We start from the raw sequence: 15,331 nt of genomic DNA, 5'->3' as shown, positions 1-15,331 counted from the left end.
TGATAAGGGATGTAGTGGTGCATACATTTGCTTGAAATGCATTGCCATGCCATGTTTTGCCCCCTGCTACTGTCAAAACAGGTTCTGCAGGAATATTTGGCCGGTCGACTACATGGAGTGCCGACCGACCAATTATTGATGGCCGAGAGCTCAACAAATGGCCGATGACCATCCGGACATGGCCGGTGGTGTTCCCACTTGGTCAGTGGTGCTCCACAGTGTGCCTATCATAGTTGAATTTTGCATGTGTTGCATTAGCTATCTTAACATGATCTAGGACCATGCATATGATTACTAACTAGTTTCTGTTTTGGCTTGGAGTACTAGGTAAGTTCTTATGTTTTAGCATACTTGCATGCGTGTGAGTCTTGCCATGACAGCATGCTTACCATGAGGCTACTTGCTTATGTGATATAACTGCTTGAATGCCTGTGGGTAGAGGTTGAATTACCTAAATTGGAATAATGTATTAAAACTGTGAGTTTTAAGCCCACTAGATAGTGGCAAAACCATCTTTTCTAAAGCCCACTTGAGGGTGGCAAAACTTGCATTTTAGCGTACTTGCGAGTAGCAAACCATTGTCAAAACAAACATGCAATGTTTTGTTCCAATTTAGGCGATTTGGTCAATACTTGTTTGCTGTGCGCATAACATAGTAATTCTAAGCTAATAATCGGAATAAGAACACATAACGTTTTCAAAAACAGATATCACGGTTAGTAGAGGCCGATCTTCGGATCGGGCGAGAGGGGGTGCTCATAGCTGACCTTCCCCAATCGTATCCAAGCTCTCGAGCCGAGGCAACTTTGGTGATGACGGACACGTGGCCTTTGGCACCGAGTAGGGTTTCCTAAATTCCCCTATAAAAAATATTTAGGTGGCGACTCTGTATCTGGCAAAGCAGTCCATGTTTGGCACTTCTTTTTTAAAAATCTGTTTTCTCAAAACGATTTGCCGGATTTGGACTCTTTGGTTCAGATTAAGAACCGTGACAATTCAAGAGTCCGAACTGTAGTGAGCCCAAACGAACAGAACGGCACTCGTCCTCTCGGGGCATTCGGGGACGTCTACAGTTTTTGGCGACTCCGCTGGGGAGTTAGAGAGCTTGACTTGAACTCGTGATATCCTGTTTTAATTTCACTTATGTGTTTCTTTGCATTGCATGTGCATTGGTACGCCTAGGACACCGTGTTTGCCATCTGCCATTCCTGAACGGTTTGCCGGAGGCTTGACTTTGTCAAAGCATGCCATAAGGCTGACCGGTTGTGGGCTCTGACAGTATGGGAACACAAACCCCGGTTTTACCGGGGCACCCTTTTCGACCATTCGACCTAGTGCATATTGAAATCCATAGTGACTATTCCAAACTAGGACAGGTTGCTTACCCGATGTTAGGTTGTTTGAAAACTGTTGCGTGCATAGTGAAACCCTAGCTCTTGACAAAAATAGGACAGGGAAACCCTACCCCTCCATAGGGGTGTTTTGGCTCTCACTTGCTTGTTATGTGCTTTTAGAGTGCGTCTCTACAGGGAATGCATGTATCAGTTTACAAGTTTGAGTATCAGGCCTGTGGGCATCGGGATCAGTATTTGGGAAATCAGTTTTAGCTGAGGGTATCAGTTTACAGGCAGAATTTTGGGGCAGAATTCTTTAGGGGGCCACAGTCATTCAGCTTTGCTCATATGGGTTATGGTGAAATCAGGCTGAGATGCTCTCTGTTTTCCCCTTTTGCTAGGTAGTCCTGGAACCATAGCTTCAGAACACTACAAGAAAAAACACCTTTAGTGACCACCTATTTTTAGTTGGTCACAAAAAGTATAGTAATCTGCCACCAAAATTTATTTTGGTCACGGATGATAGTGTTTTAGTGACCAACATTTTTTTGGTGGCTAATAGTTAAGTATTTGTGACCAAATAGAAAATGTGGTCGCCAAATGTGATGGTGGGAGCGCGAAAAAAAAAGGCGGGACATCAAATCTTTTGGCTACCAGCAGATGTTGGTCGCGAAAAGGAAAAAACTACGTCGTTTGAAAAAAAAAAATAAAAAATGTTTCCTGAGCCTTGATCTTCCCTCATTGTTGCCCTCTTCCTTAATAAAAAAAAGTTTCCTATTTCCTTGAGCTTCCGATCGGTTCATCAAACCCTACCCACCATCTCCTCACTTCGTCCCTTGGGTTTGCCGCTCTTCATCTTTGCCTCCGCCTTGTACTTACCAGGTTAGTGTCTCTCTCTCTCAATCTCTCTCTCTGTTCATGTATATATATAATCGATCGATTTATGGTCCCCTGTGTTCCTGTTTTTCATCGTTGCAACTCCATCTTTGGTTTTTTTAACAATTCCACTTCGGTCAATTCTGAAAATCCCAAAAAATTGTGCATAATTATACATTGGTAAAAGAAAAACATTTTCAAAATTCATTTGGGGTCAATTGATCACACTCACCTCCTTGTAGCTCCGCCCATGTCTATATGTAGTCTCTTTATTATCATATTATTATTTTTGGTTACATTATGTGGTTTACAAGCAGATTAATGCTTTTACACATCCTTTAATTAGTCATATAAATATGGTAACCGTGGATGCCTGTAAGTTGCAAAATTTTCTTTGTTGCTAAGTATTGTTTTAAACCTAGTCTGTTTATTTGTCAGCCTTAAAGGAGGCTTGTAATTGATGGTCAATCTGGTCCAGTTGAATATTCTAATGGAATTCTATTACTACTATGAGTACACAAAAGGAATTATCCACATTTTCTGCTAAATTTTGCATTGATACACAAAATGGAAAAGGTGCTGCTATACTATTTCTGTGCCTATGTCTTGCAGAACTTTGTTTGGGATGCTTTCCATGATATAACCCTGCTCATCTTGATCATAGCGACAGCTGCTTCTTTGTGCCTGGGTGTAAAGTCAGAGGTGAGCATAGAGTGGAGCTTATCATTATATAAATCGTTTCAAGACTGCAATTGTAGTAGAATCTTGTACCCACTCTAGAATTATGTGCTTCATCATACTATTTAAATTATTGATATGTGAATCCCCCATATTTCCTTGCCTTTCTCTTTTCTCCTTTAATTCACTGTGAAATCGTAAAGAAAAATGGCGGCGGTGTATGTTGAATGGTATATATGCTTAGTTGTCTAAACTGGGTTTTAAGCCTTGAGACTGACAAGCAGTTGCTTGAAATTTATAGTGATTACCTAATGTATTTGCTGCATGTTTTAGATAGTTTAGTATATATAGATAATCTAAAATGAATAAATTAAACTTAATATGGGCATGATTTTTTTTTTTTAAATTGCATAAATTAAGCCTTGAGACTGACAAATATGGGTTGTTTATCCATCCTTTTAGGGAAGTTTTAACTGAGTCCATTCTCAATCTTGTTTCATCGAATGCTCTCTGCAATTTGCCAACTCAATGCCCTCATTTCTATTTCTAGTGAAGAATCCATATCTATGTCTATGTCTATATCTATATCTCTATCATTTGAGTTTCATACATACTTTCTGATTTATTTTTTTTTAATATCTATCATTTGATTTTCATACATAGACTTTTAACAATTTAATAATTAGATGTTTTTAATTTATTTAACTTATTCTTACCTCCTATGTTGTAAAAAAAATTATCACTTCGATAATTTCTTTAAAAAAAAAAACAAATAATCCTATAAATTGTACACAACAAATAATTTATTTGACAAATCTATAAGATGAAGATATGGTTCATTGAATATATCTGTACACTTTATTAAAAAGCATTCCCACCATTCCTTTCTTATGTATATATTGGATATTCTCTTTTCTCTCTCCCTATTGGATATCCATAGTGTTGGTCCTAGGTGATCTATTCTCTTTTCTCTATTCTCTTTTTTCTTTTCAAATTATCCATATCTATTCTCTTTTCTCTTTTCAGTTAATATAATTTGGTTCTTTGTGCTGTAGCAGCAGCTTCATGCTGCAGCAGCAACTTCCTGTTGGTTCTTAATATTTTTTTTCTTCTTTTCTTGGCAGCAGCATTAGTGTTCAATATTATGCTTATTGAATACTAAAACAACCATAATGGAATCAATAACTATTATAGTTGAATAATATAGGAAGGAATGTGAGATTTGATGCTTGCCTAAAGCGTATAAATAACTTTTTCACCTTATAACAAAATTAACCTCCAAAATAGGAATAAAATTCATTTTTAGTTAATTGGTTTTTGCTTTATTCACCTAACATAATCTTCACTTTGTAGGTCACCAAATATGGACAAGAGTTGGATGTCAATTAGGAATAGATTGAGTTCGGAGTATAGAGAAGGGGTTAAGTCATTTCTCCAATTTGCAATGACAAATGTTGGCGTAGATAATAGAATTCGTTGTTCGTGTATGGATTGCCTAAATTTTGAACATCATACCTTTAAGGATGTGGAATATCATTTGATTCGAAAAGGGATATCACTTTCATACAAGACTTGGGTGCACCATGGGGAACTGTTTCTGTCAATCAACCTCGTGTGTGGAATAATGACAATGACATTGAAGGTGTTGGTGATGAAGGGACAACCAATGAATGCCTTCACGTGGAAGATGAATTGTATGATATGTTAGATGACTGTCACATGGCGCATATTTTTGATGATGATGAAGAGGGTGAGCAGAATGATAATGAGCAAAGAGAAGATGGATGAAACTTTGATAAATTGTTAGAGGATGCTCGTCGTCCATTATACCTTGGCTGTCAGAAGTTTACTTTGTTATCATTTGTCGTTAAGATGCTTCATATAAAAGTTTTAAACAAGTGGAGCAATAAGTCTTTTGACATGTTGTTAGGCGTATTGAAAGACATTTTACCAGAAAGTGATCAAAAGGTTCCATGGACCCTTTATGAAGCGAAGAAATTTTTACGTGATTTGGGTTTAGGATATGTGCCTATTCATGCATGTAAGTATGATTGTGCTCTTTTTTGGAAGGAAAATGCAAATTTAGAAAATTGTTCGATTTGTAAGGAGCCTAGATACAAAATGAATGATGGCAAAGGTAAGAAGATACCTCATAAAATTTTGAGATATTTTCCGTTGACACCAAGGTTGCAAAGATTATACATGTCGAGAAAAACAGCTGGAGATATGCGATGGCATAAAGAAAAACGTGTTGATGATGGCATCTTAAGGCATCCAGCCGATGGTGAGGCGTGGAAGGATTTTGATAGGCAACATGTTGTGTTTTCCCAAGAACCACGTAATGTGAGGTTAGGGTTGGCCACCGATGGTTTCAACCCTTTTGGAAATTTGAGCAACTCATATAGTATGTGGCCTGTGGTAGTTATGCCTTATAACCTACCACCGTGGAAGTGTATGAAGCAACCATTTTCCATGATGTCATTGCTTATTCCTGGACCGCAAGCACCCGGGAGAGATATTGATGTTTACTTGAGGCCATTAATTGACGAGTTGAAGGAGTTATGGGAAGATGGTGTAGTTACTTATGATGCCTCAACTGGGGCAAGTTTCCGAATGCATGCAACTGTTATGTGGACTATTAATGACTTCCCTGCATATGGTAACTTGTCAGGGTGGAGTACAAAAGGATATTTGGCTTGTCCCAATTGTAATGAGAATGCATCATCACAACGGTTAAGAAGTAAGATAGGATACACTGGTGCTCGCCGATACTTACCTGAAGACCATCCTTGGCGAAGAAGTAAGCTGTTTAATGGTAAGGCAGATGATCGAGCAAGACCTTCGGAGTTGTCAGGGGAACAAATTTTAAATCAATTGGATTCAGGAACATTTAAACCATTTGGGAAGCATCCAAGCAACCAAAAAAGAAAAAGGGATGAAAATACCGTCCTGAATTGGACAAAGAAAAGCATATTTTTCGAATTGCCTTACTGGAAGACACTCAAGTTACGACATAACCTCGATGTCATGCACATAGAGAAGAACATATGTGATAATTTAATTGGGACTTTGTTGAGCATTGATGGGAAGAACAAGGATACGGAAAAAGCACGCATGGATTTAGAGGATATGAAAATTAGGAAGGATTTGCACTTAAAGAGGCGCGCGGATGGGTCCTTTGAAAAGCCCATTGCATTGTTCACATTGTCCCTAAAGGAAAGACAAGGTTTTTGTGAGTTCTTAAAATCGATTAGGTATCCTGATGGGTATGCAGCAAACATCTCTATGTGTGTGAGCACAAAGGGCGGCAAGTTATCCGGTTTGAAAAGCCATGATTGCCATGTCCTTATACAACGACTTCTTCCTATTGGAATGCGTGGGTATCTTAACAAGGACATTTCTATTGCATTGTTTGAGTTGGGAAATTACTTTCAACAGTTATGTTCAAAAACAGTGAGGGTGAATGATTTGGAAAAATTACAAGAGAGCATAGTACTCATACTTTGCAAGCTAGAAAAATTTTTTCCACCTGCATTCTTTGATGTGATGGTTCACTTAGCTATTCACTTGCCTCGCGAAGCCATTCTTGGAGGGCCAGTGCAATATCGATGGATGTACCCTATCGAAAGGTATTTTTATGCTCTTTGATGTGAAATTATATTTTTTTTAATATTATAGTATACCCATATATATGGTTTATATAATAATTTCATATTATTTGTTGAAGATTACTCGGGATTTTGAAAGGGTATGTAGCAAATCGAGCTCACCCAGAAGGTTCAATTGCAGAAGCTTACATTGTCAAAGAATGCCTAACTTTTTGCTCTATGTATCTTGGTGGGATTGAAACCGTATTTAACAGAGAGGAAAGAAATGAAGATGGTGGTGATGTTGGCTCAGGGCATTTAGTTTTTTCACAAAAGGTCCGTACTTTTGGGCTAACTCAAAGGGCAGTTGACGTGTCTGAGAATGAAAGAAAAGTGGCTCATTGGTTTATCTTGTATAATAGTCCTGAAATTGATGAATATCTAGAGTATGTTCTCATTTAGTTAAGTCTATGCAAAATGCTTTTCATTATGATCACACTCAAGTACTAATTATTCACATTTGATTTTTCAAGTAGAGAACACAAGAATCAGTTACAAAATGCAAATGTACATGACATTACAAGACAACAACAAGAAGAATTTCCTAGGTGGTTCAAAGAGCGGGTAATATATAAGATACATAGATAATATGTAACCTCTCATCATAAACATAATTCACTGTTCGTAGATTGATATTAACATCATGCATCCTTGTCACATGTTCATGTAGATAAATCAATTACGAGCTGAAGGATCATCGGAAGCAACTGATGAGTTGTGGTCATTAGCTAATGGTCCTAGTCCAATAGTGAATATTTATTCAGGTTGTATTTGTAATGGCATTCGATTCCATACGAAAGAGCGAGACAACCGTCGTAAAAGTCAAAATAGTGGGTTGGTTGTTCAAGGGGATCATCATGGTATGTCAATTGATTTCTATGGTCAGTTGAATAAAGTTTGGGAAATGACATACATGTTCGGGCATCGAGTTGTGTTGTTTCAATGCGAATGGTTTAACACTGGTAGCAACAGAACATTTCGCACTGAAACACATTTGACAACCATTGATGTAAGAAGCCTTTGGTATCAAAATGACCCATTTGTCTTGCCAAGTCAGGTGCAACAAGTTTTTTATGTCAATGATACCAAATTAGGTGAACATTGGAAAGTCGTAGAGCGATTTCAACGTCGAGGAATATGGAATGTGCCGGAGCTTGAGGATGTAGATCCCGATGATAATGAATTGCCTATTCCGAATGATGTGTTCCAGCAGGACGAGACCACTGAAATTGTCCAAATCAGCATTGCAGATTCCATTAGCAACACTTTACGTAGGACTGATATTGCACCTGATATTATTCCAAGTCAAGTGGTTCTGCAATCTAGTACAAGTGTACATGTAGAGGGTCCAAACAGAGATGATTTTATCTGTGATGATAATGATCAACATTCAAATGATCCTAGTGATGATGAAGATGAATTTCATAGTCATAGTAACTCGGATACAGATGATGATATAGAGCCTTGATTGTAATATCCTTTATTTTTTGCATTATCAAGTCATTTTCATTGTAATGCTCTTGATTGTAATGGCATGGCCTTGTTAATGAAGACATGTTTAGTTACAACAAGTCTGGAATGTTGTACCTATTGCTTCATTGTGGTCCATTTGGAAACATCGGAATCTGTCTGAATCTGTTTGAAGCTGTGTTTGTTCTACTGTCTCCTCTGTGTGCTGCTGCTGAAGTGCTCTATGTTTTTTTTTCTCTTCTGTTTGGTGATGCTGCTGAATCTGTCTGAATCTGTGTATTAATCTGAATCTGCTGAATCTGTTTTGAATCTGCTGGTTTAATGCTGAAATGCGGTTGCTGCTTGAATCTGATTTTTATGCTTCCTGCTGGTTTCTCCTCTGTTTTCCTGTTGGTTTTCTTCTTGTTGGTTTCTCGCCAACGGTTATATTACTAGCGGATGTTTGGGCTAGCTCATTGGCGCCAAGTTTGTTTGGTTTTAATAGCTATGCTCCTGATGTATTTGTGTTCATTATATATAATCTTATTTTGTTTGTTGATAAAAAAATTGAAGACATGTTTAGTGATGATTCAAATTGTAATGAATTTTTTTGTTGATAATTTTTTCACTTGTAATGTGGTTCTAATATTACAGTATTAGGTTATCTTATAATTTCATAAATTGTCATGCATTTTAAATTTTTACTTTTGGTTGCTTACAATTCATTTGTTAGATACAAAGACTACACAGATGCCACCTGGGCAAGCCACTAAGAGGAGGTCGACGACCTCAATGTCAGAGGCAAACCTGGTTGAGCTCCCAGCTGCATCTCCTGTGGATGCATTTGCAAGTCTATCTCCTGTGGATGCATCTCCATCTTCGCAAACAGTTGATATTGGTAAGTGTTACTACATGCTTACTCTTTTTTGAGTGATTATGATTAAAAATTTGTTAGTATTGAAGTATGACTCTGTGAGAGACAATCTGTGAGAGACAATGAAAAAAGAGATCTTTGAAGTCACAAACGGCACCTAAAAGATAAAGTGAGAGACAATTAGTCAATAAAGAGTGCAAGGCATTTATTGTTTAGTAATCCAGACAGTGTATCTTCAACTGGTTGTCAGCTGGTGCTGTCCTTTTTGTAAATTAACGAAACTCATTTCAACTGTGTGATTGTTACAGATCTGGCTATATCAGTTTGTTTGTTATGTAAATTAAGCTATATTTATCATTCAATATTTCATTTGGATATCATGGCTAGGACTACTATGACATGTCATGAAGGAATTATAATGGGTAGTTTTATAATGATACTGTTCATTCTTTGTAATCTGGAACCTTTATTTCACATTGGGACTACCATGCATGCAACATTTGGATATTAGCCAACTAGTGGTGAATGTTGTTTTTAAACTTTTTCCCTTGGCATATATATATATATATATAATGAACTACAATTCAGTAGGTCTCTTTCCTATAAATATATGGGCTGCCCATACTATACTCTGTGGCAAAGAATCATAACAAATCATGTTAATTGCCCAAAGATTTTAGGCTTCAAAAACTAGGAATGATCTTGATATTTCATCTCCAACATGAAAGATGAATTTATTAGCATCCCCAATAAATATATGGGCTGGAGAAAGATGCACTTAGTTACCTGGAGCAACATTGCCAACATTTCCTTTTATCCCAATTGAACTGATCATAACCATATTAGATCTATCAGCCGTTGAATCTTAAAAAAAACACTGTAATTGATCGTAATGATATTAGATCGTAACCAATATCGCTTTGAGCATTACCAAAGACCACTTCAATTGTAACCAACAATACCACTTTATAGCATGACCAAATGCAACAATGAAGAACCAAAACTAATTTTGTTCAGATACAGTGTTTTTTTTAAACTAATTTTGGTCATGACAAATACAAAGTCTAGAATTTGAATTCTGATCTTTTTGGAAACCTAGTGCACAAGCCTCTCGACACGCGGATAGACTGTTTTTGTGTTCATAATGGCCACATCACAATGGAGCAACCTTACCATTCCACCCTTAGGAGTTCTAATCTGTTCCCTACCCTCACATTTTTTTAATTAATTATTTATTTTTTCTGTTCTTATTTCCTCTAGTCATTTTCTTTGATCTCTACAAAGGGAAATAAGAAATTCATGGTATCAATTTGATCCTCTTTAGGTTGCTTGTGATGTTCACAATCTCTGCGATCTCTGTGATTTTGTCTTTGACATTCCCTCCACCTATGTCCAGCTGTTTTGTGAAGTAGGCAACTCTGTATTTTGGCAATACATTTGCAATGATGTTCTCCATTTGCTAAGATTGAATTGTATTGATCTCTTGGGCAGTGTCAAAGTATTCTGCAAATTCAATATGATAATTATCTTTTGCTGTCAGTCAAATGACTTTTTCACTACTGGTTTTAAGAAAGAAGCCAATCAGACTTGGTTGTGTCTATAGCTTTTCCCCTCTCTTTCTATTCCTTTTTGAGTGACATTGCTCCTCCATATGCCCTAAGGTTTTACCTTTGCTGCAGGCAAAGGGCTTCGACTAGTAGTTATTTTTCTAACAGTGGATTCAAAACTATGTTAGGTTATTTATCAAGCACTTCAATGGATTCAAAGCACTGTTAGGTATATTTATCATATTATTCGAAGCAGTTGCAGCAGAATTTGAAGCATTCTGATACATTGGAGTTAGGCTTTCCTTTTCTTCTTCTTTTTGGTTAAAGAGCTTTCACCCTGATATTTGAGGCATTTTTTTTATCTGTGTGATTTGAGATTTGAGGTCTCAGAAGGGAATTCGTGTTTAAACCAACTCTCTGGAGCTCAGACTGCACTGGAAAAGTACAAGATTGGTCTGTCAGTTGTGGTCATTATGAGCTTCAGAGATGAAATTTAACTGAGGTTAACGAAGTCTTAAGCAGTAAAAATTTAAGGTTGAGTTAGTTATCTCAGGAGCTCACTGGAGGCTTGCCTAGTCATTTATTGTAAGGTTATTGTGGTGATGGGCTGGTAAAATCGTCAAATTAATTGAAATATGCACAAACTGACTTAGACACTTCAGTTCTTCAATGAAAAAAATGTCAAATTAGTTTTGGTTCTTCATTGTCGCATTTGGTCATGCTATAAAGTGGTATTGTTGGTTACAATTGAAGTGGTATTTGGTAATGCTCAAAGCGATATTGGTTACGATCTAATATCATTACGATCAATTACAGTGTTTTTTTTAAGATTCAATGGCTGATAGATCTAATATGGTTATGATCAATTACTTACTTGCTGATAGTGAAGTGGTATAAAGTGGTATTGGTTCTTCATTGTTGCATTTGGTCATGCTATAAACTAATTTTGTTTAAAGCGATATTGGTTACGATCTAATATCATTACGATCAATTACAGTGTTTTTTTTAAGATTCAACGGCTGATAGATCTAATATGGTTATGATCAATTACTTTATAGCATGACCAAATGCAACAATGAAGAACCAAAACTAATTCCTTTTACCTGGAGCAACATTGCCAACATTTCCTTTTATCCCAAATGGATCCTGATATCTGGTTTGCTCCTGCAATCAGCTGTTGAAGAGTAGTTGAAAAATTAGCAATCAAAGTTGGTAATTCACCTTTGAACCTGTTAAGGCCTATGTCCAATTCCTGGAGGTTGCTGAAGTTAGTTAAAGAAGTTAAGAAGCTAAATCTTGCTGCAGTTAGCCCAGAAAAATTAGCCAATAGAACAGAGCATCTACATGTTCCTAATGTTGAAATAATTTTACCATTCTATGCAGTCAAGGCTGATATAGTCAGGATTACAGGCATGTTCAGTCATCTTATCTTAGACATAGTAATCTTATAATCATGAACATGACATAATAGCAAGCTTGAATAAAGGCATATACATTCCATGATGCTTTAAACTTGAGAGTTCTTAAAATCTACAGCAACCTATATAGCAGCAGCAGCAGCAACCTATGTACATTATATGACACATAGTAATCTTCATTCACATATGCTATTTAAAGAGAGTTCTTAAAATCTGCTCTGTATATACAGCAACAGAAGTTTATTTAGCAGCAGCCTATAATAGTGTTTCATTTTGTGTTTATAATATAGGTCCATCTGTAAAGCGAGTACGAGGTCCAACTAGGGGTAAGAACAGTAGTAGACTCATCAGCCAATATGGTGGGAAGAAGCTTTTTGTTGGAGTTTCTATTGAGAGGAGGACATTTGTGGGGCTTAATGCCACCAAGGCCGCTAACGAATTGGGGGCACAAATTCGATTGTAAGCCCCATTGCAAGGAACAAAAAATTGGGAGGACGTTCCACCAGTCATTCGAGCAGCTATTGTACAATCCTTGCGGGTAATTTAATTTTTATAGTTGTTGAGATTGAAGTAATTAATATATAAGATGTTTAATTTTCATTTTATGTTTAATTGGGACAGGATAAGTTTGAGATTGAAGGATATGATGAGAGTCCACTTCCACAAGAAATCATTGACACAAAGGCCATACATTTGTTTAAAGGCTGGCGATATCATATGCATGAACATTACAAAGAGTTGGTGAAAGAAGGTATAGATCCTTATAGTAAACCATTTGTTGGGGTGAGCGAAGAAGATTGGAGATACATGATTGATGAAGTGTTTCTTGGTGACACACACAAGGTAATTAACTTAACAGTCATGGATGTTTCTTTTAATTGCACTACAATGAATAACTCAAAGGTCCCAAGTTTCTTTGAAATTCAAATAATATACAATTATATATGAGACAGAGTAAGGAAATTGCAGAGATGGAGGGAAAGATATAGGAACCATGCTTGGATATTGATTTTTAAGTTAATATTTCTATTGCATTGTAGAAACGGTCAACAAGAAATATAGCCAACAGGAAAAAGTTACCCTATAATCACACCATGGGTTCAAGGTCATTTTCAGCAGCAATCTCAATTGAGGTAACATATTTTTTGTTTTAAAACTTATAGTTAATGCTGCAATTTTTTTATTAACAATATTACTAAGCTTGCATTTTATATGTTTCATGTAGGGAATTGAAACTGGAAAGGAGCCTTACATTGTAGATTTTTTCAAGACCTCACATTGGAGTAAGAAAAAAAAAGATTGGATTGAACCAGTTTGTGCGGAGTTATATGTAAGTATACCTTCATTATATTTGTTATTCATAGTCCTATATAATGCTTAACTAGTTAGTGTACTTGTAAAATAGGATAACTGTTGATCCTTTTTTTTTTTTTTTTTCTTTTCTTTTCTTTTTTTAACACAAACAGGAAAAGATGGACCAACTTCGTGAGGAATCTTCACAGCCTGGAGCAACTCCGCTAACACAGGAGGAAATTACTGTTCAAATCCTTGGGAAGCGTTCAGGGTATTTGAGAGGTTTCGGGGTTGGTCCAAAGCCGTCTTCTGCATTCAAGTCTATAACTAGGTCACAAGCACGTGATGAAGAGGTTAAGGGCCTTAAAGAAGAGGTAGCATCACTGAAAGGGATAATTCAATCATATGAAGGACGCTTTGAGCAGTTTGAACACTTTATGAGACAAATGCAGGGCAATGGTAGTGGATACGACTCTTTTGATGAGTAAGTACTATTGCTTTTGATGGTTTGTGAATACTTCTGGGATTTGCTTCAATTTATCAGCTCATAGATCTGATTTTGACAGTTGATCTATGACTGTCGTGTTGGCATCCATTCATATGATGGTCTAATATTGATTTGATTGGTTTCATAGGTTAATTTCATTCGGATTTAGGTACATAGTTGGATGGTTGGGGGACATAGGTTGAGGTGCCTTATTTTCAGTACATGACTTGGTATTAAATTATTGGATTTAGGTACATAGTTACATAGTTACATTTCTATGACTGTCTTGTTAGCTTGTTTGGTTCAAGAGGCTTTATCTTGTTAAAGGCTACTTTATGTAAAGGTAAAGTTAAGAGGTACTATGTGTATAAAGGAGTAGGTGGTGTTTGCAGATGATGGTGTGTTTTTCTAATATTAGTTAATTGGTTTGTGTTGCTTTGGATTGCTGGTTGTTTGTTTTTTTTTCTCTGTTGGTTTCTCACCAACTATTGAAGCTTGTGTTGGGGAAAGACATGGCTGAGAATCCTGAATATCCACACACAAATAAATAAATACATTGTATCTCTCCTGAAAATTTGAGAAATTATAATTTACTCTCAATGTTTGGCAAAATTACACTATGTTTTCATAATATTTTGATTCACATTACAGTTGTCCCCACAATGTTGACTTAACAGAATATTCTATTTACAATCTATACATGGATAATAATTCTATTTACATAGTTAGGGATTGAACTAGTGATGGAGGAGATAATACACGAACTGTAAGGATGGTAATAATGTGGTGGTGTTGTGGGTTTTTTTTTTTTTTTTAGAAATGTAAACAAATATATTATTATTAACAACGCTTTCTTCAATTTTTTTTTATTTTTTATTGCAGGTAGCTAGCTAGAGGCGTAGTCATGCATGTTTATGGATCTGAGTTTGCCGATGCGTTAATTCTAAGTTGTGCATATATATATGTGGAGTTTTTGAGATACTTCGCATCGGACAAATATGACATGCATTTGAAATCTTTGATGTTTTGTTAAATATTTTTTGATGTGGTGAATTTATTGTAAGGATGGATGGTTATTTTGGACGTGTAATGTGTTGATATTGACAGGTGGTTGTAAATATATTAATTACTTTTTTGACTTTATAATTGATGGTTTTTTTGATTTTTGATGTGGTGAATTTATTGTAAGGATGGATGGTTATTTTGGGCAGGTAATGTGTTGATATTGACAGGTGGTTGTAAATATATTAATTATTATTTTGACTTTATAATTGATGGTTTTTTTTTTTTTTAGATTGGATTGGTATATTAAAATTGATTGGATGGACATGAATTATGTATTAATTGCAAATGTATTATAGGTATTACAAAAAATTTAGCATTATATTTAAAAGAATCAATTTTGAAATTAAAAGTTTTTTTGCGACCAATATGTTTTTAGTCGCAAAAAGGTTCTAGGAATTGCTAAATACACCCTTTCTGTGACCAACAAGATTCTGGTCGCCAAAAGTCCACTTTTCGCGACCAAAAACTTCGTCGCTAATGCTCGCTTTGTGCGACTAGAATTATTCTGGTCGCCAAAAGTCCACTTTTCGCGACCAAAAACTTCGTCGCTAATGCTCGCTTTGTGCGACTATAATTATTCTGGTCGCCAAAAGTCCACTTTTCGCGACCAAAAACTTCGTCGCCAATGCTCACTTTCTGCGACTAGAATTATTCTGGTAGCTA

General features: G+C 36.3%; 2 protein-coding genes across 2 annotated transcripts; both read left to right on the top strand.

The window, feature by feature from the left end:
- Positions 1 to 4,760: 4,760 nt before the first annotated feature.
- On the top strand, positions 4,761 to 8,003 carry LOC114304961 (uncharacterized). Its single transcript, XM_028250109.2, has 4 exons — positions 4,761 to 6,517; positions 6,616 to 6,921; positions 7,012 to 7,099; positions 7,206 to 8,003. The coding sequence occupies exons 1-4, from the start codon at positions 4,761 to 4,763 to the stop codon at positions 8,001 to 8,003; spliced, it is 2,949 nt and encodes a 982-aa protein (XP_028105910.2).
- Positions 8,004 to 8,695: 692 nt separating this feature from the next.
- LOC145790077 (uncharacterized) lies at positions 8,696 to 12,393 on the top strand. Its single transcript, XM_082867931.1, has 2 exons — positions 8,696 to 8,882; positions 12,114 to 12,393. Exons 1-2 carry the CDS (start codon positions 8,735 to 8,737, stop codon positions 12,284 to 12,286), a joined length of 321 nt encoding a protein of 106 aa, XP_082724057.1. The 5' UTR covers positions 8,696 to 8,734; the 3' UTR covers positions 12,287 to 12,393.
- Positions 12,394 to 15,331: the final 2,938 nt, after the last annotated feature.

This window comes from Camellia sinensis, chromosome 5 (assembly GCF_055761805.1).
Source record: "Camellia sinensis isolate YWXY chromosome 5, ASM5576180v1, whole genome shotgun sequence".
NCBI classification, from domain to species: domain Eukaryota; kingdom Viridiplantae; phylum Streptophyta; class Magnoliopsida; order Ericales; family Theaceae; genus Camellia; species Camellia sinensis.
This window is presented reverse-complemented; position numbering and strand designations above follow the sequence as displayed.